The sequence below is a fragment of the Amblyraja radiata genome, chromosome 28, assembly GCF_010909765.2.
Source record: "Amblyraja radiata isolate CabotCenter1 chromosome 28, sAmbRad1.1.pri, whole genome shotgun sequence".
Classification (NCBI taxonomy): Eukaryota; Metazoa; Chordata; class Chondrichthyes; order Rajiformes; family Rajidae; genus Amblyraja; species Amblyraja radiata.
Window position 1 is genome coordinate 10450824 of NC_045983.1, and position 26177 is coordinate 10477000.

The following is a 26177-nucleotide window of genomic DNA, read 5'->3' on the forward strand; positions in this document are numbered from 1 at the left end:
GGGCATTTCCAATAGCACATGTACTGACATCTCAAATGTTGTACAGCCACAAAATACTCACTGCAATTTAGGAAGCTCAGCAGTCCACTTGTGCAAAGCATGTTCTCACAAAGAGCAAAGAGGGAAATGACCATACCATCAATGGGTAGAGTTCACCCACACATGTTTGAAATAACACCCCACCAGAAATGATGCCTCGTTTAACATCATCTGACGTCTGCAGCAGTGCAGCACTTCGTTAGAAAGTCACTTGGAAAATCAGCCTGGATTTGATGCTCAGGAGTTTGGATAGGGATTAGAACAGGTCGCCACAGAAGAAACACTGAATATTCCCGGTCCAAGAATTGATCCCGGGTCAAATGGACAAAGACTGGGAATCTTAATGGGAAGACCATTTTGGAGCTCCAGTAACTGGAGGCAAATCAAATGTTTTGAAATACAGCATGGAAACGTCCTCCATCCACCAAGTCGACGATGACTATCGATCACCATTACCTCCAGTTCCTTGTTATTCCAATTTCTAATCCACTCCCTGCCTATTAGAATCAGAATTAAAGAACGTTCCTTTAGGAAGGAGCAGAGGAATTTATTTTAGAGTCTTTTAGATTTATCAGAGGGTGGTGAATCTGTGGGATTCTTTGCCACTGAAGGCTGTGGAGGCCAAGTCAATGGATATTTTTAAGACAGGGATAGATAGGTTCTTGAATAGTACGAGTGTCGGGGGTTAGGCAGGAGAATGGGGTTAGGAGGGAGAGACAGATCAGTGGAGTAGACTTGATGGGCCGAATGGCTTAATTCTTCTCCTATCACTTATGAACTTATATTAGGGGCAATTTTTGTTTTAAATACTGTCTGGTTAACCTACAAACCCACACGTCTTTGGGAGGAAGGGAGTACATGCAAACTCCACACAGACAACCCCCAAGGTCAGGATCGAACCCGTTCTCCAGGTCTGAGAAGCATCAGCTTGACCCACCAAAGTACATGAGGAATTACTCAAAAAGCTGTGAACTGAATGCCTGCCCCTACTGCTGCCTGCAACATTGATGGGAGTTTACTTCAGCCTGAGCAAGTGCTTTCAAAGAGGGAAGATTGACAACTGGGAGTGGAGGTGAAATTCATTATCTATTATCTTGTAAAATATTAAAGACTCTTGCTTGAAAGCATGTTACCACTTCAAACACAGCCATGGTACAAGAAAAATCTATTGGGCTGCTCACGGACGAGTCTGAAGCCAATTTAACACTTGCCTCACTGTCTCTGAGCACAACTCTCTGAAGCATGCCTGCCAGCACTATTGAATATAGATCGGATCCTGCAGATTATCTATGGATAATGACCCAGAGGCTTGTATGTTTGCACTTCTTGTTGTAGAAAGTGAATTAATAAAGGACTGGGAAAGTTTGTTGAGGAGATTAAAATGGCCAACACTCAACAAAAAGACTCATCGCCGTTTAGGTTAGAGATACTGCATGGGAACAAGTCCTTCGGCCCACCGAGTCCATGCCAACCATCAATCATCCTTTCACGCTAGTTCTATGTTATCCCACTTTCTCATCCATTCCCTACACCAGGGCAATTTCCAGAGGCCAATTAACCTACAAATCCGCATGTCTGACAGATGTGGGAGGAAACCAAAGCACTAGGAGGAAACCCACGCAGTCACAGGGAGAACGTGCAAACTCCACACATTCAGCACTTGAGGTCAGGATCGAACCCAAGTTACTGGCATTGTGAGGCAGCAGTTCTACCTGCTGCACCGCCCTTACATAGCTGCCCATTGCCGAACGTTGAGAATGGAAAATGTCACAATGAAGGAAGCAAATATGTTCTGAATGATGCAGCCAAGTCCCCAGCCATGGCTCCCAAGCCTCCTGCACTTGCATCATTTTTATTTTTAAACCACAAAGGCAATATTCTACAGATGCTTAGCTCCAATACACAGCCTAATTCTGTAAGTGAAGATGCCACCACAGGATAATTAAAGCAAATGCATCAGCCGTTCGCACATAGCAACAGTCGCAGTGAGTCACATTCACACACACTTCCCATAGAATCTGTTTAAACCAAAGGTTGTTTATCAACACTGAGGAGAAATTATATTTATACTAGACCAAGGGGGACCGTCCCCTCAATGCGGGGGGGGGGGGGGGGTCTGCGGCTTCGCACGCACACACTAACCACCTCTCTTGATATTATATTAATATTATTCATTGGCTCCTTTTACCCCATCCGCGCCCTATCCACTGACGCATAGGGGGATAGAGGGGAGGGGAGGGGGAGAGTAAGTAGGGGAGAGAGGGGGGGGGGGGGGGTAGAGGGGGGAAGGGAGGGAGGTAGAGAGAGTAGAGGTGAGAGAGGAGGGGTATAGAGGAGGAGTGGGGGCAAAAAGGTAGGGTCTGGAGGGAGGGGGTAGAGGAGGGGGGAAGTGGGAAAAGGGGCATGGGGGGTGAAGGGGAGGGGAGAAAGTAGAGGGGGGGAGGGAGAGAGTAGAGGGCAGAGAGGACAGGGAGAGAGGAGAGGGATCGGGTGGGAGGAGTGGGGAAAGGGGGGTAGTGGGGAGGGGGGCAGAGGGGAGGACGGGGAGAGAAAATAGAGGGGGAGAGAGGAGAGGGGGGAAATGGAGGGGGTGGAGGGAGTGGGGAGCAGAGGGGGAGAGAGGGAGGGGAAAGAGAGGGGGAGGGAAGAGAGGGGAGGGGGGTTAGAGAGGGGGAGGGAGGGGTGGAGGGGGAGAGAGGAGGAGGGGAGCCGGGTGAGGGAGGGTGTTCAAGTGTTCAAGTGAGTTTATTGTCATGTGTCCCTGTATAGGACAATGAAATTCTTGCTTTGCTTAAGCACACAGAAAATAGTAGGCATTTACTACAAAACAGATAAATGTGTCCATATACCATGATATAAATATATACACACATGAATAAATAAACTGGTAAAGTGCAAATAACAGAAAGTGGTTATTAATAATCAGAGTTTTGTCCGAGCCAGGTTTAATAGCCTGATGGCTGTGGGGACGTAGCTATTCCTGAACCTGGTTGTTGCAGTCTTCAGGCTCCTGTACCTTCTACCTGAAGGTAGCAGGGAAATGAGTGTGTGGCCAGGATGGTGTGGGTCTTTGATGATACTGCCAGCCTTTTTGAGGCAGCGACTACGATAAATCTCCTCGATGGAAGGAAGGTCAGAGCCGATGATGGACTGGGCAGTGTTTACTACCGTTTGTAGTCTTTTCCTCTCCAGGGCGCTCAAATTGCCGAACCAAGCCACGATGCAACCGGTCAGTATGCTCTCGACTTTGCACCTGTAGAAGTTAGAGAGAGTCTTCCTTGACAATCCGACTCTCCGTAATCTTCTCAGGAAGTAGAGGCGCTGATGAGCTTTTTTGATAATTGCGTTAGTGTTCTCGGACCAGGAAAGATCTTCAGAGATGCTGTGAAAAGCGGAGAGAGCCCGGAGAGAGAGAGAGAGGGCTTTAATACAGGGCCCGACTAGTAAAAAGCTCTCGGCAGTTCTCGGGAAAGCCGAGCCTAGCACGCGTCGACCTCGGAAGGTCTCGGAGGCGCCTTCGGAAGCCGTCTGGATCTGCAGAACAGAGCCCACTTGCTCGTTCTTTCCGCGTCTTTTGAAGAACCGGAGGGGAGGGTGGTTACGTCACTCCTGGAAAACAGTGCCCAGCAGGCAGTGTGTTAAAAATTCTGAGCAAAAACTCGGGAAATAATTAATCAAATTTTCAGATGAGGTGATTTTTTTACATCATGAGGTAAATCTCTACCGGAATATGTAAATATTTCACCGTTACCGCGTCGGATTTTCGAGGAAATGTGAATCACATATGAAAACACACATACACACACACACAAATAATTACATCCACGTCCAAGATCAGAGTTTTATATTATAACTAGACCAAGTGCAGACCCGTTGGGTCTGTTTCCCCAACGGCGTTTGCGGGGGGGGGGGGGGGGGGGGGGGGGAGGGGGGGGGGGGGGGGGGGGAGGAGGAGGAGGAGGAAACGGGATAGATTTGGGAGGGAAAGGAGAGCGGGGTAGGGGGTGAGAGGGGGAGAGAGATGTGGGGGAGGGGGGATGGGGAAGATGGGGAGGAGGGAGGGGGAGAGAGGGGAAAGAGTGGGGAGGGAGAGTGGAGGGGAAGGGGGAGAGAAGTTGAAGAGTGGGGAGGGAGGAGGAGAGGGGTAGGGGGAGTGATGGAAGAGGGACAGAGGGATAGGGGAAGGGGGTGGGGGGGGAGAGGGAAGGGGGTGGGGTAGAGAGGGAAGGGGGTGGGGGAGAGAGGGATGGGAGAGGGGTGAGGAGAGGGGGAGGAGAGAGTGGGAGAGAAGTGGAAGAGTGGGGAGGGAGGGAGGGGTAGCGGGAGTGGTGGAAGAGGGACGGGGGAGTGGTGGAAGAGGGACAGAGGGGTAGGGGAAGGGGTGGGACAGGGAGGGGAAGAGAGAGGGGTGAGGGAGGGAGAGGGGTGGGGTAAGGGGAGAGAAGTGGAAGTGTGGGGAGGGAGGGGTAGAGGGACTGGTGGAAGAGGGACAGAGGGGTAGAGGGGAAGGGGGCGGGGGGAGAGATTGAAGGGGGTGGGGTAGAAAGGGAAGGGGGGTGGGGGAGAGAGTGATGGGTGGGAGAGGGAGAGGGGTGAGAAGAGGGAAACATAGAAATTAAGTGCAGGAGTAGGCCATTCAGCCCTTCTAGCCTGCACCACCATTCAATATGATCATGGCTGATCATCCAACTCAGTATCCTGTACCTGCCTTCTCTCCATACCCCCTGATCCCTTTAGCCACAAGGGCCACATCTAACTCCCTCTTAAATATAGCCAATGAACTGACCTCAACTACCTTCTGTGGCAGAGAATTCCAGAGATTCACCACTCTGTGTGAAAAATGTTTTTCTCATCTCTGTCCTAAAGGATTTCCCCCTTATCCTTAAAGTGTGACCCCTTGTTCTGGTCTTCCCCAACATCCGGAACAATCTTCCTGCATCTAGCCTGTCCAACCCCTTAAGAATTTTATACGTTTCTATAAGATACCCCCTCAATCTTCTAAAATCTAGCGAGTACAAGGCGAGTCTATCCAGTCTTTCTTCAAATGAAAATCCTGACATTGCAGGAATCAGTCTGGTGAACCTTCTCTGTACTCCCTCTATGGCAACAATGTATTTGAGCATTGGGCATTGTGACATCACACGATGGAACGTTCACCGTGGGCTGGGGCTCCTGCAAAGGCATATGTAAATGGATCCATTCCGATTGGACATATGTGAACATCGGGCATTGTGACATCACACAATGGAACGTTCATCAGGGGCTGGGGCTGGTGCTGCTTCTATGTGTGCGAAGCCAGTTTATTTTTGAAATATTGGGGGGGGGGGGGAGGATTTGATTAAAAACGTGTACTTAAACACGACGAAATGTAATGAGGAGCGGATACTTAGAAAGAAAAGTGAAATCTCTACCGAAATGGAAAAGATGTCGGCGATTCTGCGTCTGGTTTCGGAGTTGCAGGGAATCAAAGGAAGAAATGCAGCCGGAAGCCATACATGTAAATGTATGCATTCCGATTGGACATCTGCGAGCATCGGGCATTGCGATTGGACATCTGCGAGCATTGGGCATTGTGACATCACACGATGGGAACGATTCGAAAGGCAGAAAGGCAGCCGGACGGATGGCAGGCGACAGGCACACAGTTTTAATATATAACTAGACCAAGTGCAGACCCGTTGGGACTGTTTCCCTAACGGCGTTTGCGGGGGGGGGGGTGGGGAGGGGGGGCTGCGGCATCACACTCACATTAACCACTCCCCAAACACACAGGTGGGGGAGGGGAGGTGAGAAGAGGGGAGGGAGGGGAGGAGGAGGAGGAGGAAACGGGACAGATTTGGGAGGGAAAGGAGAGCGGGGTAGGAGGTGAGAGGGGGATGGGGAGAGAGACGTGGGGGAGGGGGGGAGGGGAGGATGGAGGGAGGGGGAGAGGGGTGGGGGGGAGAGGGGAAGGAGTGGGGAGGGGGGGGGGGGGAGAGAAGTGGAAGAGTGGGGAGGGAGGAGGAGAGGGGTAGGGGGAGTGATGGAAGACGGACAGAGGGATAGGGGGAAGGGGGCGGGAGGAGAGAGGGAAGGGGGTGGGGGAGAGAGGTATGGGAGAGGGAGAGGGGTGAGGAGGGGGAGGGGGGAGGTGAGAAGGGGGAGAGAAGTGGAAGAGTGGGGAGGGAGGGAGGGGTAGAGGGGTAGCGGGAGTGGTGGAAGAGGGAGGGGGGGAGTGGTGGAAGAGGAACAGAGGGGTAAGAGGAAGGGGTGGGGGAGAGAGGGAAGGGAGGGAAGAGAGAGCGGTGGGGGAGGGAGAGGGGTGGGGTAAGGGGAGGGAAGTGGAAGGGAGGGGAGGGAGGGGTAGGGGGAGTGGTGGAAGAGGGACAGAGGGGTAGGGGAAGGGGGCGGGGGGAGAGAGGGAAGGGGTGGGGTAGAGAGGGAAGGGGGGTGGGGGGGGAGAGGGATGGGTGGGAGAGGGAGAGGGGTGAGGAGAGGGAAACATATAAATTAAGTGCAGGAGTAGGCCATTCGGCCCTTTGAGCCTGCACCACCATTCAATATGATCATGGCTGATCATCCAACTCAGTATCCTGTACCTGCCTTCTCTCCATATCCCCTGATCCCTTTAGCCACAAGGGCCGCATCTAACTCCCTCTTAAGTTCCGATTGGACATGTGTGAACATTGGGCGTTGTGACATCACACAATGGAACGTTCACCATTGGCTGGGGCTCCTGCAAAGGCATATGTAAATGAATAAATTCCGATTGGACATATGTGAACATTGGGCATTGTGACATCACACGATGGAACGTTCGCCAGGGGCTGGGGCTGGTGCTGCTTCTATGGGTGAGAAGCCAGTTTATTTTTGAAATATTGGGGGGGGGAAGGATTTGATTAAAAACGTGTACTTAAACACAACGAAATGTAATGAGGAGTGGATACTTAGAAAGAAAAGTGAAATCTCTACCGAAATGGAAAAGATGTCGGCGATTCTGCGTCTGGTTTCGGAGTTGCAGTGAATCAAAGGAAGAAAGGCAGTCGACAGCCGTCCATGTAAATGGATCCATTCCGATTGGACATCTGCGAGTATTGGGCATTGTGACATCACACGATGGAACGAATCAAAAGGAAGAAAGGCAGCCGGACGGACGGCAGGCGACAGGCACAGACTTTTATATAATAGATAGATAGATAGATAGATAGATATGGAAAACACTGTCCCATGGTGCTTCAGAGATGGGCGTTTAGCTGCAGTAGGATTGATCAGTTAGAGGCTTGATCAAAGAACTGGGTATTAAGGAGCATCTAAAAACGCGTTGAATGTGGAAAGGAGGGGTTTGAGGAGGAGGTTCATGATGGTGTTCTTGGCACCATCGGCAGAGGTCTGAGGAATGATGGAGAGGATAAACAGGCGGCCAGGGTCAGGACAAGATCAGGGTTTTGGGACGGTGCCTAATGAATATGGCAAAGGGTTGTGTGGATAGGGAGGGGTGGAAGCACAGAGATGAACATTTGGAAATGGAGATGTGAAAGGAGGCGAACGGGAACCAGTTGAGTGTGAGGGGCGGCTAAATGGAAAATGGGCAGCAGCACCTCCTACAGCTGAGGTTCAGAGATGGTGAGGGATTGAAAGCCAGTGAGGGGTGGGATGGGTGCCAGGTGCAACCCAGTGGGAAATGGACAAAGACTGAGGAAGGAAGGAAGTAGGTCGACCCAGTGGTGCTGAAGGTGCAAAGGTTCAAAGTGGATGGGAGGGGAGGCAGGAATGCCAGGGTGAGAGGGGAAGTAGGAAGACACGGGAGTGGGTGGGGAGGTCGGAACACGGGAAAGAGAGTGGGTGAGGAGACAGGAGAGAGTGGATGAGGGGAGACAGATAGTGGGTGAGAGGGGAGGTAGGAAGACAGAGGAGTGAGGGTGGGTGGGAAGGGAGGTAGAGTGAGAAAGGAGGTAGGGTGAGAGGGTAGAACGTTAGGTCAGGGAGAGGGGATAAGTGGGAGAAGAGTTAGGAAACCATGGCTATCTTTTCTTACCAGGTTCATTCTTCACTGCTGCAAGCTTTGGCAGAAGGGAATGAAACCTGGTCACACATGATACTAAACAGTACATCATTGGTGATGTAAATGATTTACAGTAACTACAACCATAGCAACACACATATTCAGATTTACTGAGGCGTTATTAGTAAGTCAGAGGATGCATTGGTCAGAATGCTGCATGAATGCTCTGTACATTTGTCTGCTGTTCAGTAATGATACCTTTTGAGGCACCAATGCTTCTTATAATAACGTAATATGTTCTAATTCCATTTTATTGCTGTTCAAGTCATTGGTTTGTCTTTAAAATATTATTGTTAAGGAAAAAAGGTATAAAAAGTACTCTCTGGTCTCCGTCAAATAACTGACTTCGGTACTTTCAATTTTTTATTTCTATGCATGACGTCTTCTGAAGTATAGTTGGAACAGCCATGATGGGCAAAATAGACGTATCATATTCCTGACAAATCTTCTGCGGTTCTTTTGACATGAAGCAGAGGATGTTATGTTTTAAAAAGTCAGGGAGACCACACCGTGTAAGCAAAGCAGGTTTTTAATGCTCAGGCCAACACATACTGCGATAATTTTGTTTTTTGTAATTTCAAATGTGCTGAAATTAATAGTAAATGTCTACTCCCCAAAACCAAAAGAGTTGAAAGCTGCCCAATCAGGTTAAGTAATAAGCTACTGCTGTATACCTAATTAATATCTTAACTGATTACTTATGTATGCTTCTTACCTCCTCTCTCACCCACTCCCTCTCCCCATGCCAATTTAGAAGCTAAGGATATAAGCTATAAGCTTATTAGAAGCTATAAGGCGCTGGTCAGGCCGCATTTGGAGTACTGTGAGCAAATTTGGGCCCCGTATCTGAGGAAGGATGTGCTGGCTCTGCAGAGGGTCCAGAGCAGGTTTACAAGAATAAGTGGGTTAGCATATGATGAGCGCTTGACAGCACTGGGCCTCTACTCGCTGGAGTTTAGAAGGTTGAGGGGACACCTCATTGAAAATTACATAATAATGAAAGGCATAGATAGAGTTCACGTGGAAAGGATGGTTCCACTGTGGGAGAATCTAGGACCAGAGGTCATAGCCTCAGAATTGTTTTAGAAAGGAGGTAAGGAGTTCTTTTAGAAAGGAGGTGATGAGGAATGTCTTTAGTCAGAGGGTAGTTAATCTGTGGAACTCATTGCCACAGAGGTCTGTGGAGGCTGTCAATGGATAATTTTAAGGCAGAGATAGACAAATTCTTGATTAGAACGGGTGTCAAGGGTTATGGGGAGAAGGCAGGAAAATGGGATTAGGAGGCAGGGATCGGCAATGATTGAATGACCGAGTAGACTCAATGGGCCGAATGGCCTAATTAGACTGCTATAACGTGAACTTGTGAAACAATAACTCTGCTATCGTGATCACAAAATGATAACATGCCGCATATATTTCTGTAAGTGTCATAGGAGGTTGATGGTGACAAAATAGAATGAGTGGGAAGCATGGTCTGGCACCAGAAGTTGAGTACAACCTCTGGAATATGACACGAGACTGTGCGACACAGGAGCTGGAGCGTGGAAATGTTAAGTTTGTCACTGGAGGTCGAGCTTTACTCAATATGTTCGTCATACGGACAGGGAGCATCATCGGACATTTCTGATTAAAATTTCCTCGGATACTTTACTGAACTTCTCATAATTGCAGAATGTCTGGACAACCCACAGCATTGAGATCTCCATTGATCTCTCGTGCAGGAAGGAACTGCAGATGCTGGTTTAAACCGAAGATAGACACAAAATGCTGGAGTAACTCAGCGGGACAGGCAGCATCTCTGGAGAGAAGGAATGGGTGTCATTTCGGGTTGAAGAAGGGTCTCGACCCGAAACGTCACCCATTCCTTCTCTCCAGAGATGCTGCCTGTCCTGCCAAGTTACTCCAGCATTTTGTGTCTATCTATTGTGCATTATCCCAGAGCCCAAGAAAATTCCTATAAACCACGCTGATAAATAAACCTGCTTTTCTTTAAATCTTGCGCTAATTTGTAACTTCACCTGTGATCCATGGGCCGTGGAACCGGGGGGGGGGGAGAGAATCTAGGACCAGAGGTCATAGCCTCAGAATTATTTTAGAAAGGAGGTGAGGTCGCTCCACTCCCTCGCCGGGGACTCCCAAGGCCATTGATCAGTGATCGCTCAGCCCCCACTCCCACTTCCAAAAACGTTCCGTTTTGACCACCGTCTGAAAGAAAAAATCAAATATCGGTCGGAATGAGGGGAATTAACTGCGACCTTCAGAAAGTATCGCACTAATTCTCTTCCACGAGATGTAGCAAAATAAATGGAAACCTTAATGGAATCAAATGAATAATTGCGAATTGGAACAAAATAATGGTTTGACAAGAAGCAGGAGGTAGCTATTAAAGGGAAGTGCTTGAGTGGGCAGCTTTGATTAACGGACTCTCACAGAGATCAATGCGTGGACCTCTGCCTTTAATTACACGGATTAAGAAAAGAATGATTGACTTGCCTAATGATTGATTTTATGCAAAATCAAGGCGTGGCAACACTTTGTAAATCATTCGCTAGAGCTTGAGGAGAAGTGTCACAACCTTAATAATCACCAGGTAGGGTGCTTGGGGCAGGATGCAGCTGGGGAAAGATATAGGCCGTTGACTTAAGGCACTGAAAGTGGCCTTCCGATATGAAGCAATAATTACTCAGGGAAATGTGTAACGAAGTGAAGCAATTTACATTAATAGGTTGTGTTGGCATTCTGTGACATATTTCTGTCTGGTTGCAGTCTCGGTAACTAGTCTCGTAAGATGCATTTCCGTAGCATCTTTCATGACCGGCACTCCAGAACCCGTTATGTTCTTACTGAAACAGAGTTGCTCGTGTATGTGTGAACGCAGTCAGTTTGCACACAGCAGGCACCTACATACAGTATTCCATAGAGTCAGACAGCGTGAAAACAGGCCATTCAGCCACCTTGTCTATGCTGACCAAGTGCCCATCCAAACTAGTCCCATTTGCCTGCATTTGACCCATATCCCTCTAAAACTTTACAATCCAGGTACTTGACCAAATGTATTTTCAATGTTGTAATTGCCCCTCCTCAACCACCTCCTCTGATAGCTCTTTCCATATACTTCCACCTTCTATGTGGTTCCTATTAAATCTTTCCCATTTCACCTTAAACCTATGCCCTCTAATTCTTGCTTCCCCTACTCCGAGATAAAAGACTGTCTATCATCACCACCCCTGCCGGCACTTTCCAAGAACCTACCATCCTCTGTGTAATAAAACATGCCCTGCACATCTCTTTTAAACGTTGTCCCTCTCACCTTAAAGCTATCCCCTCCAGTCTTTGACATTTCCACCCTGGGAAAAAGTTGTGACTGTCTACCCTATCTATGCTTCATCTGTGTTATTAAATTTGATTGTCCACAATAAACCAGGTTGCAGGAGTGCTGCAGATAAAACCTCTGTTTTAGAGAACTTGGACGCAGCAGAGCATTACATGTGCACACTCTCCTGGAATGATAAGTTCTTCCAGGCATTTTTTTTCCATCCTCTAATCTGATTATTTATGACACAGACTGGTTATTGATTTTTGTTCCCATCAGCAGTCAAGAACCAAAATCCTTTCAGGTGAATCAGTTTTGTGTTTGAATCAGTTTGTTTTTGGTTTCTGACTCACTGGATTCCCTGTTCTTTTGCTGCTGAAGGTCATGGTCTTTAATGCTTGCTGCCTTCCAATAGGACTGCCCTCTCTGGCAGTTCATAATAAATCATCTGGACACTGCTGCTGGCAACCTCTGCGAAAAATGATTGGCACATTCAAAATGTGGGTTATTTTATCTTCCTTGATTGCTTCCTGGAAGTGCAAAATAATATGAATAAGCAATGATTTTAATAACAATTCTGAAAGTTGGGGACAGTAGGCAGCCCAATTGAAATCCAAGAAATGTCCATTTGATAGTGGAGAGTCTTTTATTTTCCGAATGCCTTGGAGAGTTGTTGGTTCAAGTCCCTTCCAGAGCCTTGAGCATGAGAATCCCGACTGATACAAGATTGCAGTTCCTGAGGGGATGTTGCCTGCTTAGAGATGCCATCTCTTGCATTAGATGTTAAACTAAGGCTCCCTCAAATAGATGTTAAAAGATATGCTGTGGTGTTTTTTTAAAGAACTGACATTGTGGTTCATAGATAGACATAAAGTGCAAGAGTAACTCAGTGGGTGTGGCAGCATCTATGGAGAAAAAGGATGGGTGATGTTTCAGGGAAGGGTCCCGAACCGAAATGTCACCCTTTTTTTCCAAAGTTAGTTTTCCCTGCACTTTGTGCCTATCTAGTATAAACCAGCATCTGCAGTTCTTTGTTTCTACATTGTGGTTTATATTTATCCTTCATCGAACACTACTGAAAAAACATTATTTCATCATTATTTGCAGGAGCTTGCAGTGTGTAACTTGGCTGATGTATTTCCTGCATTATAACAGTTACACCTCAAAAGTGCCTTGTCGTAAAGGCAAAAGTGAAATGTCCCTCTTTTTCATTCACCCAAAGGGATCCAGTAACAATGACTCAACATAGAAGTGATGCAGCCACAGTTGGGTAGGCAATTTTACAGGCCATTTCACACATAGAAAATTGCACAAACTCCAAACAATATGAAAAACCTGCAACTCTTTTGGTGAAAATAGTCCATGAAAAAAATGCCACCAGTCCCTTGGCAAAATCCCTTTGTTTTGACTAATTCCATGTCATAACTCGCACCATTCTGAACCCATGATGCAGGAAGATGAAGTTTTGTACTTCAAGATATGACACAAATGCACTGAGGGCAGGTGATTAAAAGATTGATCTAGCCATCTTAGATGGGGCAGTTTAAAGGGGGTGGGAAAACTGGTGAAGATTCCTAAAGTTACAACATATCATAAGACTAGCTTAGATTGTCCAATTGTGTACGAAGGAACTGCAGATGCTGGTTTAGACCAAAGATGAACACAAAATGCTGGAGTAACTCAGAGGGACAGGCAGCATCTCTGGAGAGAAGGAACAAGACCCTTCTTCAGACTGATGTCAGGAGGGAGGGAGATAGATAAGGAAGTGTGAAGGTGCGAAAACAGGGCAAAGGGAATAGAGAACAAGGAAAATGTAAAATAGATCATTGTTAGCTGGGAGAAGGTAACAAGAAAGCATAGATAACATGGTCAGAGACAGTAAGACTGGTTGGAGAACTGGGAAGGGAGAGGGATGGAGAGAGAGGGAAAGCAAGGGTTACTTGAAGTTAGAGAAGTCAATGTTCAGACCGCTGCGGTGCAAGCTTCACAAGCAAAATATGAGGTGTTGTTCTTCCAATTTGTGCTGAGCCTCACTCTGACAATGGAGGAGGCTCAGGACAGAAAGGTCAGTGTGGGAATGGGAGGGGGCAATCAAGTGTCCAGCAACCTGGAGACCAGGTAGGTTCAGGCAGACTGAGCAGAGGTGTTCAGCGAAACGATCACCAAGCCTGCACTTGGTTTTGCCGATATGCAGGAGTCCACACCCTGAACAGCGGATACAGTAGATGAGGTTGGAGGAGGTGCAAGTGAACCTCTACCTCACCTGGAAAGACTGTTGGGATCCTTGGATGGAGTCGAGAGGGGAGGTATAGGGACAGGTGTTGCATCTCCTGCGGTTGCTGGGGAAATTACTTGGGGAGGGGGTGGTTTGGGTGGGAAGGGCCAAGTGGACCAATTATGTAAGTGTTTATCCATTTATTTGTTTATTTATTTATTAATCTTAGATTGCTCAACTCCTGGGATTTTCATTACTTTTGAGAAACAAGAAAATACATTCATATTACTTAATTGTGATATAAATATGTCAAATATTTGTTTCATCCATGTAGAGAAATAAATAAAATTTAACCAAACTACCAAAGTGATAAGTTTTGCCTCGTAGGGCAGCAGTGATGTCGAGGGAAGGAGCCCGGAACCTTTCCACCGGATACCGGTAGCGCAGCCGGACAGGTTTGGCCGACGGAACTCCGCCAGCTGCCGTGGCGGTCGGCGTAATGGCTCCGCTGCTGCGGGTTTTTTGCGTCCACGGTTACCGACAGGACGAGAGGTCGTTCCGGGAGCGGACCGGCTCGCTGCGGAAACTGCTGAAGAAACGGGCCGAGCTGCTCTACGTGTCGGCGCCGCTCCGGGTGCCGTCGCTGACGGGAACGGGGCCGGGACAGCAGCAGCAGCAGCAGCAGGCGCCCGCTGCCGGTGAGCGCGCGGCCTGTGTGGGACAACCGGGAGTCGGCAGCGCGCGCGGCCCCGGAGTGTGGGGGGAGGGGGAGGGGGGGGGCAGCGCGCGCGCCGTAGATTGACTGTCAGCACATGATAATTTATGGTAATTTATGATGATTTATGATACCATGGCAACTGTTCGGCCCGTCGCTCTGTGCCCGCCCACCCTTGCCAGCAGCTGACGGTTCTTCCCTTGGGTTAAATAAAGGGTTTCGGCCCGAAACGTTGCCTATTTCCTTCGCTCCCTAGATGCTGCTGCACCCGCTGAGTTTCTCCAGCATTTTTGTGTACCTTCGATTTTCCAGCGTCTGCACTTCCTTCTTAAACAACCTCCACGTGCTTTTGAACCAAAAAATCCCGTTAAACTAAGGTTAACAAAAATGCTGGAGAAACTCAGCGGGTGCAGCAGCATCCATGGAGCGAAGGAAATAGGCGACGTTTCCATGGATGCTGCTGCACCCGCTGAGTTTTTCCATACCTTCGATTTTCCAGCGTCTGCAGTTCCCTCTTAAACCCCTTAAACTATCCTAGAAAGCCTCACGGATGTTTTAACGTTATGACACTTCAGGACAAACATTTAAAATCTTGGATTTTATGAGACGTCTTTTGGTGAGGCAGATGTAGAGGATATATATATATATATATAGGGTGATTTCACGAAAGGTCACTGGACCATAGATCCTCACCCACCAGAGAGCGCTGAAGGGAAAATAACAGCGGAAGTTGTTGGCCGTGCAGATATAAAGATCGAAAATATCGGGATTTTATCGCGTTTGCTCACTGCATTTCATCAAAACATCAATAATGCCTTAGTTTTGATTAAATGCAGTGAGCAAACGCGACAATTCCCGATATTTTCGATCTTTATATCTGCACGGCCAACAACTTCCGCTGTTATTTTCCCTTCAGCGCTCTCTTGTCCTTACCTTCGTTTTTCTTTATCTTCTGGACTCTAAAGTAAGATAGCTGTGCATCGCGGTCACCCCGACTGGCACAGTTATTTACAGCTCAAAAACTAGCCGTTTTCGCGGGTTTTAACGGGTTTGAAAGTGCGCGTTTTCAGCATCAATAACATGTACTGGAAGTGACGTTTGTACCCCAGTTAAATTTTGCGGTCACGTGGGTGAGGGTCTATGATCCAGTGACCTTTCGTGAAATCACCCTATATAGGAGGTAATTTCTGAGCTGAAGGTGGCAGTGGAGGACTGAATGAAACTAAAGGCTAGAATTGGAGGAAGATAGTCTGAGGAAGGGTCTCCACCAGAAACATCACCCATTCCTTCTTGTTGCACAGACGTCACAGTGAATGAGAGGGATTTGGAAACAAAGGGAGGAAGGCCATTTCTGCCATTCAATTAGATAGTGGCTGTTTGTTATCTAAACCATCAATAAATCTTTATCTTGATATTCTTGCAAAACAAGAGTTTATTAATAGGTGCAGGTGGCACTTCAGCAGGTCAGGCAAAATCTGGGGAGGGAATGGACAGGACACATTTTGGGCCAGGGTCGTTCTTCAGACTTGTCCATTCCCTCCCCTGATGCTGCTGACCCGCTAAGTTCCTTCAGAACTTTGTATTTTGCTCAAAATTCCAGTATTTTGTGTCTTCAAAAGTCAATCACTGCCAGTTTTGAAATGGTTATGATCCCTCCCACTGTTTAACGGGAACCTATTTTGCAAAGAAAAAGTTCCAAATTTACACCATCTTCAATGTTCAATTGTGCTTTCTTGTCTAGCCCTGAATATTCTAGCTCTGGTTCAGAGTCTGAAGATGGGTCTTGACCCAAAACGTCACCCATTCCTTCTCTCCAGAGATGCTGCCTGTCCCGCTGAGTTACTCCAGCATTTTGTGACTACCTTTGATTTAAGCCAGCATCTGCAGTTCTTTCCTACACACCAGTTCTGGTTAAAGTTTTGCTGCCTGAGGAATTATTTTCAATTATAAGTACTTTAATTGTCTTTAACACTCCAATTAGACTTAATCAATACGCAGGAGATTACAGATCTAGTCTCTGCAACCCATTTAGCCCTGGTATCATTCCAATTAATTATAGAATCGTATAGCATGAACATCAGCTTTTCTGCCCAACTCAGTAAATGCTGCGCCCTTTATCTTTTATCTGTGCACTGCGGATGGCTTGATTATATTCATGTGTAATCTTTATTTAACTGGATAGCACACTAACAAAAGTGCTTCACTGTATCTCGGTGAATTAAACTAAATCATTCACACTAATCAGCGGAAACCATTCCCATTAACCTCAGCACTGGGTCTATAGCCCTCTGCCTCAGTGATACAGGTGTTTATCTACACACTACTTAAATGCTGTCAACGATCCAATTCAACCACTCTCACAGTGTGCATTCCAGGTACTAGCCACGATGAAGATTCCCTTACATCCCTGAATCTCTTCCCCCTTGCCCTAATCCTCTGGTGCTGTCGTTTTTTTGAGAGGTCAATAAATCCATCCTAAAGGTTAAAGTAATTACTGCCTTGACAACTTCGCCTACACCTTAAAAGTTTTGACGAATTGGTTAGTAAGTTTGCTGTTGACACAAAAAATGGTGGCGTTGCAGGCAAGAGGAAAGCTGTCCAGGGATACTTTAGGATATAGATCAGTTACAGATATGGGTGGGGAAATGGCAGATGGTGTTTAATCTGGGTACATGTTACAAAAGGCTTAGATAGTATAGCGGTGAGAAAATTCTTGCCAGGGTGGAAATGTCAAAGACTAAATGGCATAGCTTCAAGGTGAGAGGAGATTTTTTTAAGGAGGTGTGCAGGGTATGTGTTTAATACCGAGAATGGTGAGTGTCTGGAATGCACTGCTAGGGGTGGTGGTGGAAGCAGCTACAATATTGGCGTTTAAGAGACTTTTAGGTAAACACGTGAACAAGCAGGGAAAGGAAGGATATGGATCATGATGGGATTAAAAGTAACACTAGCAAATTTGCAGATGACACAAAGCTGGGTGGCAGTGTGAACTGCGAAGAGGATGCTAGGAGGTTGCAGGGTGACTTGGACAGGCTGAGTGAGTGGGCAGATGCAAGGCATCTGTGTGTGGTTATCCACTTTGGTGGCAAGAACAAGGAGGCAGATTATTATCTAAATGGTGTCATATTAGGAAAAAGGGAAGTGCAACGAGACCTGGGTGTCCTTATACACCAGTCACTGAAAGTAATCATGCAGGTACAGCAGGCAGTGAAGAAAGCTAATAGACAATAGGTGCAGGAGTATGCCATTCATCCCTTCGAGCCAGCACCGCCATTCAATGTGATCATGGCTGATCATCCACAATCAGTACCCCGTTCCTGCTTTCTCCCCATATCCCCTGACTCTGCTGCCTTTAATAGCCCTATCAAGCTCTTTCTTGAAAGTATCCAGAGAACAGGCCTCCACTGCCCTCTGAAGAAGAGAATTCCACAGACTCACAACTCTCTGTGAGAAAAAGTGTTTCCTCATCTCCGTTCTAAATGCCTTACCCTTATTCTTAAACTGTGGCCCCTGGTTGTGGACTCCCCTAACATCGGGAACATGTTTCCTGCCTCTAGCATATCCAAACCCTTAATAATCTTATATGTTTCAATAAACATCCCCTCTCATCCTAAATTCCAGAGTATACAAGCCCAGCTGCTCCATTCTCTCAGCATATGACAGTCCCGCCATCCCGGGAATTAACCTTGTGAACCTACGCTACACTCCCTCAATAGCAAGAATGTCCTTCCTCAAATTTGGTGACCAAAACTGCACAGAATACGCCAAGTGTGGTCTCACTAGGGCCTTGTACGACTGCAGAAGGACCTCTTTGCTCCTATCCTCAACTCGTCTTGTTATGAAGGCCAACATGCCATTCACTTTCTTCACTGCCTGCTGTACCTGCATGCTTACTTTCATTGACTGATGAACAAGGACCCAGATCCCGTTGTACTTCCCCTTTTCCCAATTTGACACCAATTAGATAATAATCTGCCTTCCTGTTTTTGCTACCTAAGTGGATAACCTCACATTTATCCACATTAAACTGCGTCTGTCATGCATCTGCCCACTCACCCAACCTGTCCAAGTCACCCTGCATTCTCATAGCATCCTCCTCACAGTTCATACTGCCACCCAGCTTTGTGTCATCTGCAAATTTGCTAATGTTACTTTGAATCCCTTCATCTAAATCATTGATGTATATTGTAAATAGCTGTGGTCCCAGCACCGAGCCTTGCAGTACTGCATTAGTCACTGCCTGCCATTCTGAAAGGGACTCGTTAATCCCTACTCTTTGTTTCCTGTCTGCCAACCAATTTTCTATCCATGTCAGCACTCTACCCCCAATACCATGTGCCCTCCTAATTTTGCCCACTAATCTCCAATATGAGACTTTATCAAATGCTTTCTGAAAGGCCAGGTACATCCACTGGTTCTCCCTTGTCCATTTTCCTAATGGCATGTTGGCCTTAATAACAAGAGGATTTGAGTATAGGAGTAAAGAGGTCCTTCTGCAGTTGTACAGGGCCGTCATGAGACCACATCTGGAGTATTGTGTGCAGTTTTGGTTTTCTAATTTTTAGGAAGGACATCCTTGCTATTGAGGTAGTGCAGCGTAGATTCAGGAGTTTAATCCTCGGGATGGCGGGACTGTCATATGAGGAAAGATAGGGCTTGTATTCACTGGAATTTAGAAGGATGAGAGGGTATCTTAGAGAAATGTTTACATTATAAAAGTACTGGACAAGCTAGATGCAGGAAAAATGTTCCCAATGTTGGGGGAGTCCAGAACCAGGGGCCACAATCTAAGAATAAAGGGGAGGCCATTTAAAACTGAGATGGGGAAAAAGCTTTTTCACCCACAGAGTTGTGAATTTGTACAATTCTATGCTTTAGAAGGCAGTAGACGCCAATTCACTGGATAAATTTAAAAGAGAGTTAAGGGCCTGTCCCATTTGGCGATTTTGCCAGTGTCATATCAGTGTCGCCAAAAGATTTTGAACATTTCAAAATCCAGCAGCGACAAAAAAGTTATTGCGACACTTGAAAAAACACCGCGCGTCATACGTCATCACACCGCGTATTTTTCGCCGCAGTCGCCAAAAAGAATCACCAAGTGGGACAGGCCCTGTGGATAGAACTCTAGGGGCAAGCGGAATCAAGCGGTATGAGGAGAAGGCAGGCACAGGTTACTGATTGTGGATGATCAGCCATGATCACGATGAATGGCGGTGCTGGCTCGAAGGACCAAATGGCCTCCTCCTGCACCTATTTTCTGTGTTCTATGTGCAGGCATAAGAGTAAAGCGCCTTGAGTATTAGAAAGGCGCTATATAAATCCCATCCATTATTATTATTATTATTAATTGAACTTGGCATTATGTTCAGCTAAGACATGGTTGGCTGAAGGGTCTGTTCCTGTGCTGCACTGTTTATGATTCACACTGAAAACCGGTTGTGTTTCATTTTCTCAGGGACTCGAGCAGTAGAGACTGAGGGAGATGGTCGTGGTTGGTGGTTCTCGAACCCAGAGGAGGAGAGTTTTGATGCTTTGGACAAGGTGGAGTCCTGCAAAGGATTGGAGGAATCACTAGAGACCATCGGCAAAGCCATGACTGAATTGGGCCCATTCGATGGTATCATGGGCTTTAGCCAAGGAGCGGCTCTAGTATCTATGATTTGTGCCCTCGGGCAGCAGGGAGACCCCAGATTCCAGTTTAATTTTGCGATCCTTGTCGCCGGCTTCAGGAGCAGGTGCAAGCTGCACGATCATTTCTACAAGGAATCCATTATTCTTCCGACCTTGCATGTGTTCGGTGAAACTGACCGGGTCATCCCTGGCGAGCTGAGCCGGGAACTGTCCACGACCTTTGTGAATCCCGTGGTTCTCACTCACACAGGAGGACATTTTGTCCCAGCCTCTGCAGCTCAGAAGCAGGTTTACTTTGAGTTTCTGGAAAAGTTTGAGAAGAAATAGTTGAAGCCACAAATGTTTGTACCATTAAAATATTTTGACTGGCGATCCTTGAAGATGCAATGTGGTGGATCTTTGTTAAAAGATCATTGTTGCAAATGGGGAAAGAGAGGGTCAGCTTATGTTGCTCCCAGTTGAATCACTAGGATTGTGAGAAGGCTACCCAGTTCAAATCCCACACTCGGGCACACTGGTGCTTTACTGAACATGCCTTTACCCAGCATTTATACAAAAGTCACTGGATAAAGTCAGGTATTGAAACATTGATTCTTCACTTCCCAACTCCAGGGCACTGTGCCCCACTCCAAGTGATGCCATCCCACCCTCTGTTATACTCATTTATCCCTGTTGTAGTTACAAAGCATTCAAGAGGTTTAATTATTTCCCCCCTCCTGTTTTCCATCCCCTTGATTGTGGGGCGCCATATAGAGTTATACAGCACAGAAACGGGCCCTTCAGCCCACTGAGTCCATGCCAGCGCCATCTAGCACCTTTTTACACCGTTCCCATTATATTCCCTCTACACTCTCATTAAACCATCCACCCCTCCCCACCTCCTCCAAATTCTACCATCCACCGTCTTAATGGATAATTTTACGGCAACCAATTAACATACTGACCCACATATCTTTGGGATGTGGGAAGAAACTGGAACACCTAGATTCTTCACAGTCACAAGGAAAATATACAAACTCCACACAGACAACACCTGAGGTCAAAATTGAACCCAGGTGATTGGAATTGTGTAAACACACCAGTGTTTACACACCAGTTCCATTTTTATCTTGATCAGAAGCCCTTTCTACCTAACTTGTCACCTCCAAAATGCTAAAATTCAACAAAGGGAATTCAAGGTTCTCTGTGTCCTTGGGTATTAAGTCTGCTCTCGACTCCTCCGCAATGCCTTTCCAGCTCTTCATTTACTGAGGGGGATTTGCAGAAACAAGAGATTTGCAATTTTAGGCCAAAGTGCAGTTGGGAGTGGCTCAAACCATGCTACATCATTCAGGACTTCTCATAGTTCATCCCCTCATTCCATTCAAGTGGGTACAACCCAAACCCTTTGTGAAGTGAAACTTGAGGTGACAGGCTGGGAAGAACCCTTCCTGCTGAGTGCTCACTCCTTGTAGACAACTCCTGGGCAACAAAAATGTTCCACTGTGGTTGCACTTTAACCTGCCTCTCCCACTTCAGAAGTTAGCATTTCTAATATCTAATGAGCAGGAAAATAAGGACCTTCCATTGGGGTACAAAGGACAAAAACTGTTTTGGCCCACTGGGGGAGGCACTTTAGGGGGCGGCACGGTGGCGCAGCGGTGGTTGCTGTCTTACAGTGCCAAAGACCCGGGTTTGATCCTGATTATGGGTTCTGTCTGTACGTAGTTTGTATGTTCTCACCGTGACCGCGTGGGTCTTTCCTCCCACTCTCCAAAGACATACAGGTCTGAAGAAGGGTCTCGACCCGAAACGTCACCCATTCCTTCTCTCCAGAGATGCTGCCTGGCCCGCTGAATTACTCCTGCATTTTGTGTCTGTCTACGGGTTTGCAGTGTATGGGGGATCGCTGGTCGGCGCGGACTCGGTGGGCTGAAGGGCCCGTGTCCGCGCTGTATCTCTAAACTAAATTAACTAAACACTGGGACAATGTAAGGATTTAACATTGTCTGAAGTCTGAAGAAGGGTCTCGACCCGAAACGTCATCCATTTCTTCTCTCCAGAGATGCCTGCCCGCTGAATTACTCTGGCATTTTGTGTCTGCCTAAGGATTTAACACGTTAGTACAGGTCTTAAAGTGTGAGTTGGTTTTGGTAATCAGAAAATGAAACAGCACAGAAGGACCCATTGTGTATGTACCAGCTCTCTGATAGAGCCATCCAATTAATCCCACAGATTTACCTTCGCCATGGATGCATAAATATTTACCTGTTACCGTTGCTATTGAAAATACTCCACTGCCTGTTCAATCAGAACAATGCGGACTACAACAACAATATACGATATACAATATTTATTACATGTCATTTGAACCTTAGTGAGGCTCAAACGAAATTCCGTTTCCACAGCCATACAAACAAAGACAATTTCCTACAAGACACACACACAATTCAATTTACAGAAACATCCATCACAGTGAATCGCTCTGGGTCATTCTGACCCCGCGACACGGGCTGGAGAAGTTGCGTTGCGGGAGCTCCGGAAAGCGGTCTCCCACCCGGACCCGCGAGCTCCCGATATCCCAGTCCACCGGTCTGCAGCTGGAGCCTCCGAGCTCCGGAGGCAGGCCGCAGCAGTGAGCCACCACCGCTCCCCACGCTCCGAGGCCGGCCAGCCCCATGATGGTAAGTCCGCAGCTCCGCAGGCTCCGCGACTGGAGCCCCCAGGTCGTTCCAGTTGGAGGCCGCTCCATGGTGCTAGGCCCCAACGACAACGGAGACCCGACAGGGAAAAGGTCGGGTCTCCCGTGCAGGGAAGAGATTTTTTAAAGTTTCCCCCGCCCCCCACATATACACAGTTAAAAACAGTATTAAAAAACACGAACAACTACATTTAACTAGACAAAAAATAAAAAAAGACAGACAGGCTGTAGGGGCCGCTGCAACAGGTGAGTCGCGCCGCCAACCGCACTTATGTTTCGCAAAAAAAGCTTGTGTTGCCAATTGTTCTTATGTCAATCACCTTAAATGTTTGTTCTCTGGTTACTGACCTGCAAGACATTGAAGTGGTTTCCTTTTGGAACCATTGGAATCATTAATGATTCTAAACAGCTCTATCAATTCATCTTCCCTCACCTCTTTGATTTCAGTGAAGTGCTAAGATTGGATTGTTTGTCCGGTTGGAGGTGGTGTACAATGTGGGAGGTCAGAAAGGAGCAAAAGTACAAGCAATAACCCAGCTGCAACCACTCCAATCTAAGATCAAGTTCTTCTCAGGAAAAGAGAAGATTCATAATGTGTCAGGGTCACACATCATGGAAACAGGCCCTTTAACCCAGCAAGTCTGCTATCAAGCACCTAAAAACACAAAGTGCAAGAGCAACTCAGCGGGGCAGGCAGCATCTCTGGAGAACATGGATAGGCAACGTTTCAGGTTGTGACCTTTCTTCAGGTTTCTTGAGTCTGAGGAAGGGACCTCATCCAAATTCTTGTTCTTCAGAGATGCTGCCTGACCCGCTGAGTTTCTCCAGCACTTTGTGTTGTTTGCTCAGGATTCCAGCATCTGCAGTTCCTTGTGTCTATCAAGCACCTATTTGTACTAATTCCATTTTGTGCCCTCCATATTCCCTAATGACTTTGAAAGGGTGATCATTTGTTTTCATTTGCAGAGGACCACGACAAGCGAGGGAACCATAGGCTGGAGAGCACAATATCAGTGGTGGGCAAAGATAGTGGGATGGGTTCTAAGAGAATGATAACCTACCTGCATTTCAAAAGACAAGGACTGATGTAGGATAATCAGATTTGTCTGTGGGAAATAGTGTCTCATGAATTTAATTGAGAATTTTGGAGAGGTGACAAAGAGGATTGACGATGACAGTAATGACTGTCTACATTGAACGTCTAAGACTGTCAGGAGGATTGTGATATTTTTAAATTCTATATACCAGAGGGCGTTCTTCTGCTTACATATTCTCAAGGCTGAGATAGATTTTTGGGGCAAAGAAGATGAGGATTGGGCAAGAAAATGGGGTTGAGGCAAAGGATTGGTCAGAATTTTGTCAAATGGTTTGGAGGTGCAATGTAGCATGTGGCTCCTGTTTCTTGTTCACATGTCAAAGGTTACCCGCAGCACAGTGGCACAGTAGTCAGTCAGCTCCTGTGACCCAGGTTCAATCCTGACCTCTAGTGCTGTCTGTGTAGAGTTCACATGTTTTACTTGAGGGTTTCCTATAGATGTTTCAGAATGTTTCCACATGTGCTGGTAGATTAATTGACTACTGAGTGTTACCTCTAATGTGGGTGAGTCGTAGGTGAAAGGGAGTGCGGAGGGAGTTAATAGGCATAAGAGAGATAAGGGTTGCAGGACGATAAGTTAGAAGAATGGGATTACTCTGAGAGGTACCACTGATTCAGTGGGCTGAATGGCATCTTAGTATGTCCTAATGAACAAGAATTAGCATCGATCAGTCAAATTGTAGCACCTGTTTTCCCGAGCAGTACTGTAAATATCGACAACCTCTGAGTCAGAATTTGCAATCTGTCAAAATAAGAGCCCAGTTACAAACTAGTTTTGTCTATCTCAGAGGCAGAATTAACGGTGAAACCAAAGAAGGAGAAAAAAAGTTTGTATTTTACAAACAGAGCAACATTCTGTTTCTGCTGCAGTTGATTGTGTGATCTCAGGAAATGCTGGCACTCTTAATAGGTTACACTTGATTTTATGTCAAATTATTGTTCAGTATATCAAGCCATCTGTGGTGGGGCTGTTGGCAGCATCTCCCCGGGGTGTCTGTTTACTTCCTGTCATCTTTCCTTTCCAAATAAATCCATCAAAATGGAATCAAAGGCAACCTGGTTTTTGATTGACGGTTGGGCTAGGATGGAAGAGGGTACTGAAATTTTAAGAGAAAGCAGAAAACATTGCAAAAGTTGCAGAATAGACAGCACCTGTGGGTTGAGAAACATTTCAGGCTGATGGCTAGGTTGGATTACATTATTGTGTTGAGGCTCCCCCCACACCATCACCACAATCAGTCTGAAGAAAGGTCCTGACCCAAAAGGTCACCTGTCCCTGTTTTCCAGAGATGCTGCCTGACCTGCTGAGTTACTCCAGCACTTTATGTCTTTTTTTGTGCGTGAAAGAAATCATGGGACAGAGAGAAACAACTGTGTTCTCCCTGTACTTGGATGATACTTGTCCTGAAATCGCACAAACAGAACAGATTATCTGCTGGATGTCACTATGCTGATTGTGGGTACCCGCTTTGCACAAATAGGCTGTAAAATCTATATCACAGCAGAGACAATGTAGTAAGTAATTCACCAGTAAAGCATTTTGAGACATCCGGAGATTGTGAAACGTGCTCTATAAATATGTTTTCCTTTCATAGGTTCGGGCTTGGAAGGGGAACAGGCAACTCTCTTTTTTAAACCTGCTGATCATCATTTTCTTTTGCGTAAACATCTGCTGCTTTCAGTGCTTGATGAATAGTGGAGCATTTGTTGCTGAATGTTAAAACAATTACCCTGTGTGTCCAATGGAAAAGTAAATTGATACACAATCTGAGCCGTGAACTTTGGCTGAACACGAGTTGGAAACAAAACCTGGTCATAGAATGTACACCTCGAATGTCGGGTTTATTTTGTATTGATGCAATCCCTGGCCTATTTTTGCAAGCCTTGCACAATAGAAGGCTGGATCAAAGCGATGCATAAATCACCTTCACAGTCGTCTGAAAATATCATTTTAGTTGGAGGGTGAAAAACATTGAAAGACCTAATCAAATAAAACCGTATCAGAAATATTTTTGCTTGAAAACATTTAATGATTACAGTTCTCTTTAAGCAGCTTCAAACTCAGAGCAGAATGATTTACCAAGAGCAGAATGTTTTAAAATGACATCAAAATGTGGAAGAGTTCTAAAGACTTATTTCCCCTGGCAAGCGCTCCTCACGAAACAAAGGATGTTTTAAATCTTTCCTTCCTCTGATGTCTTCATTTTTCGTTGGCTCAAATCTTTACCGATTTTCTTTCTTTTTAGCTCATGTGGTTCAATGGATGGAATTCTCAACGCGAGTCAAAAGGTCCAGGTCCTACTCCAGGGAAAACTTTGGTACACAAAAATGCTGGAGAAACTCAGCGGGTGAGGCAGCATCTATGGAGCGAAGGAAATAGGCAACGTTTCGGGCCGAAACCCTTCTTCAGAAAGTTCAGGGAAAACTTTGGTTTGTTCCATGGACAT

The 26177-nt window shown here is 46.5% G+C and overlaps 2 protein-coding genes across 2 annotated transcripts in view; both read left to right on the forward strand.

Annotated features, from left to right (window-relative positions):
• dph1 (diphthamide biosynthesis 1) overlaps window positions 1–19870 on the forward strand; it is a 683707-nt gene extending 663837 nt beyond the window's left edge. The window contains exon 12 of the mRNA XM_033045748.1: window positions 19779–19870. Within this exon, the coding sequence (XP_032901639.1) occupies window positions 19779–19793 (15 nt within the window). The 3' untranslated portion in view covers window positions 19794–19870. The remainder of the gene's footprint in view (window positions 1–19778) is intronic.
• On the forward strand, window positions 14053–20331 carry ovca2 (OVCA2 serine hydrolase domain containing). Its single transcript, XM_033045749.1, has 2 exons — window positions 14053–14306; window positions 19779–20331. The coding sequence occupies exons 1-2, from the start codon at window positions 14108–14110 to the stop codon at window positions 20279–20281; spliced, it is 702 nt and encodes a 233-aa protein (XP_032901640.1). The 5' UTR covers window positions 14053–14107; the 3' UTR covers window positions 20282–20331.
• Window positions 20332–26177: the final 5846 nt, after the last annotated feature.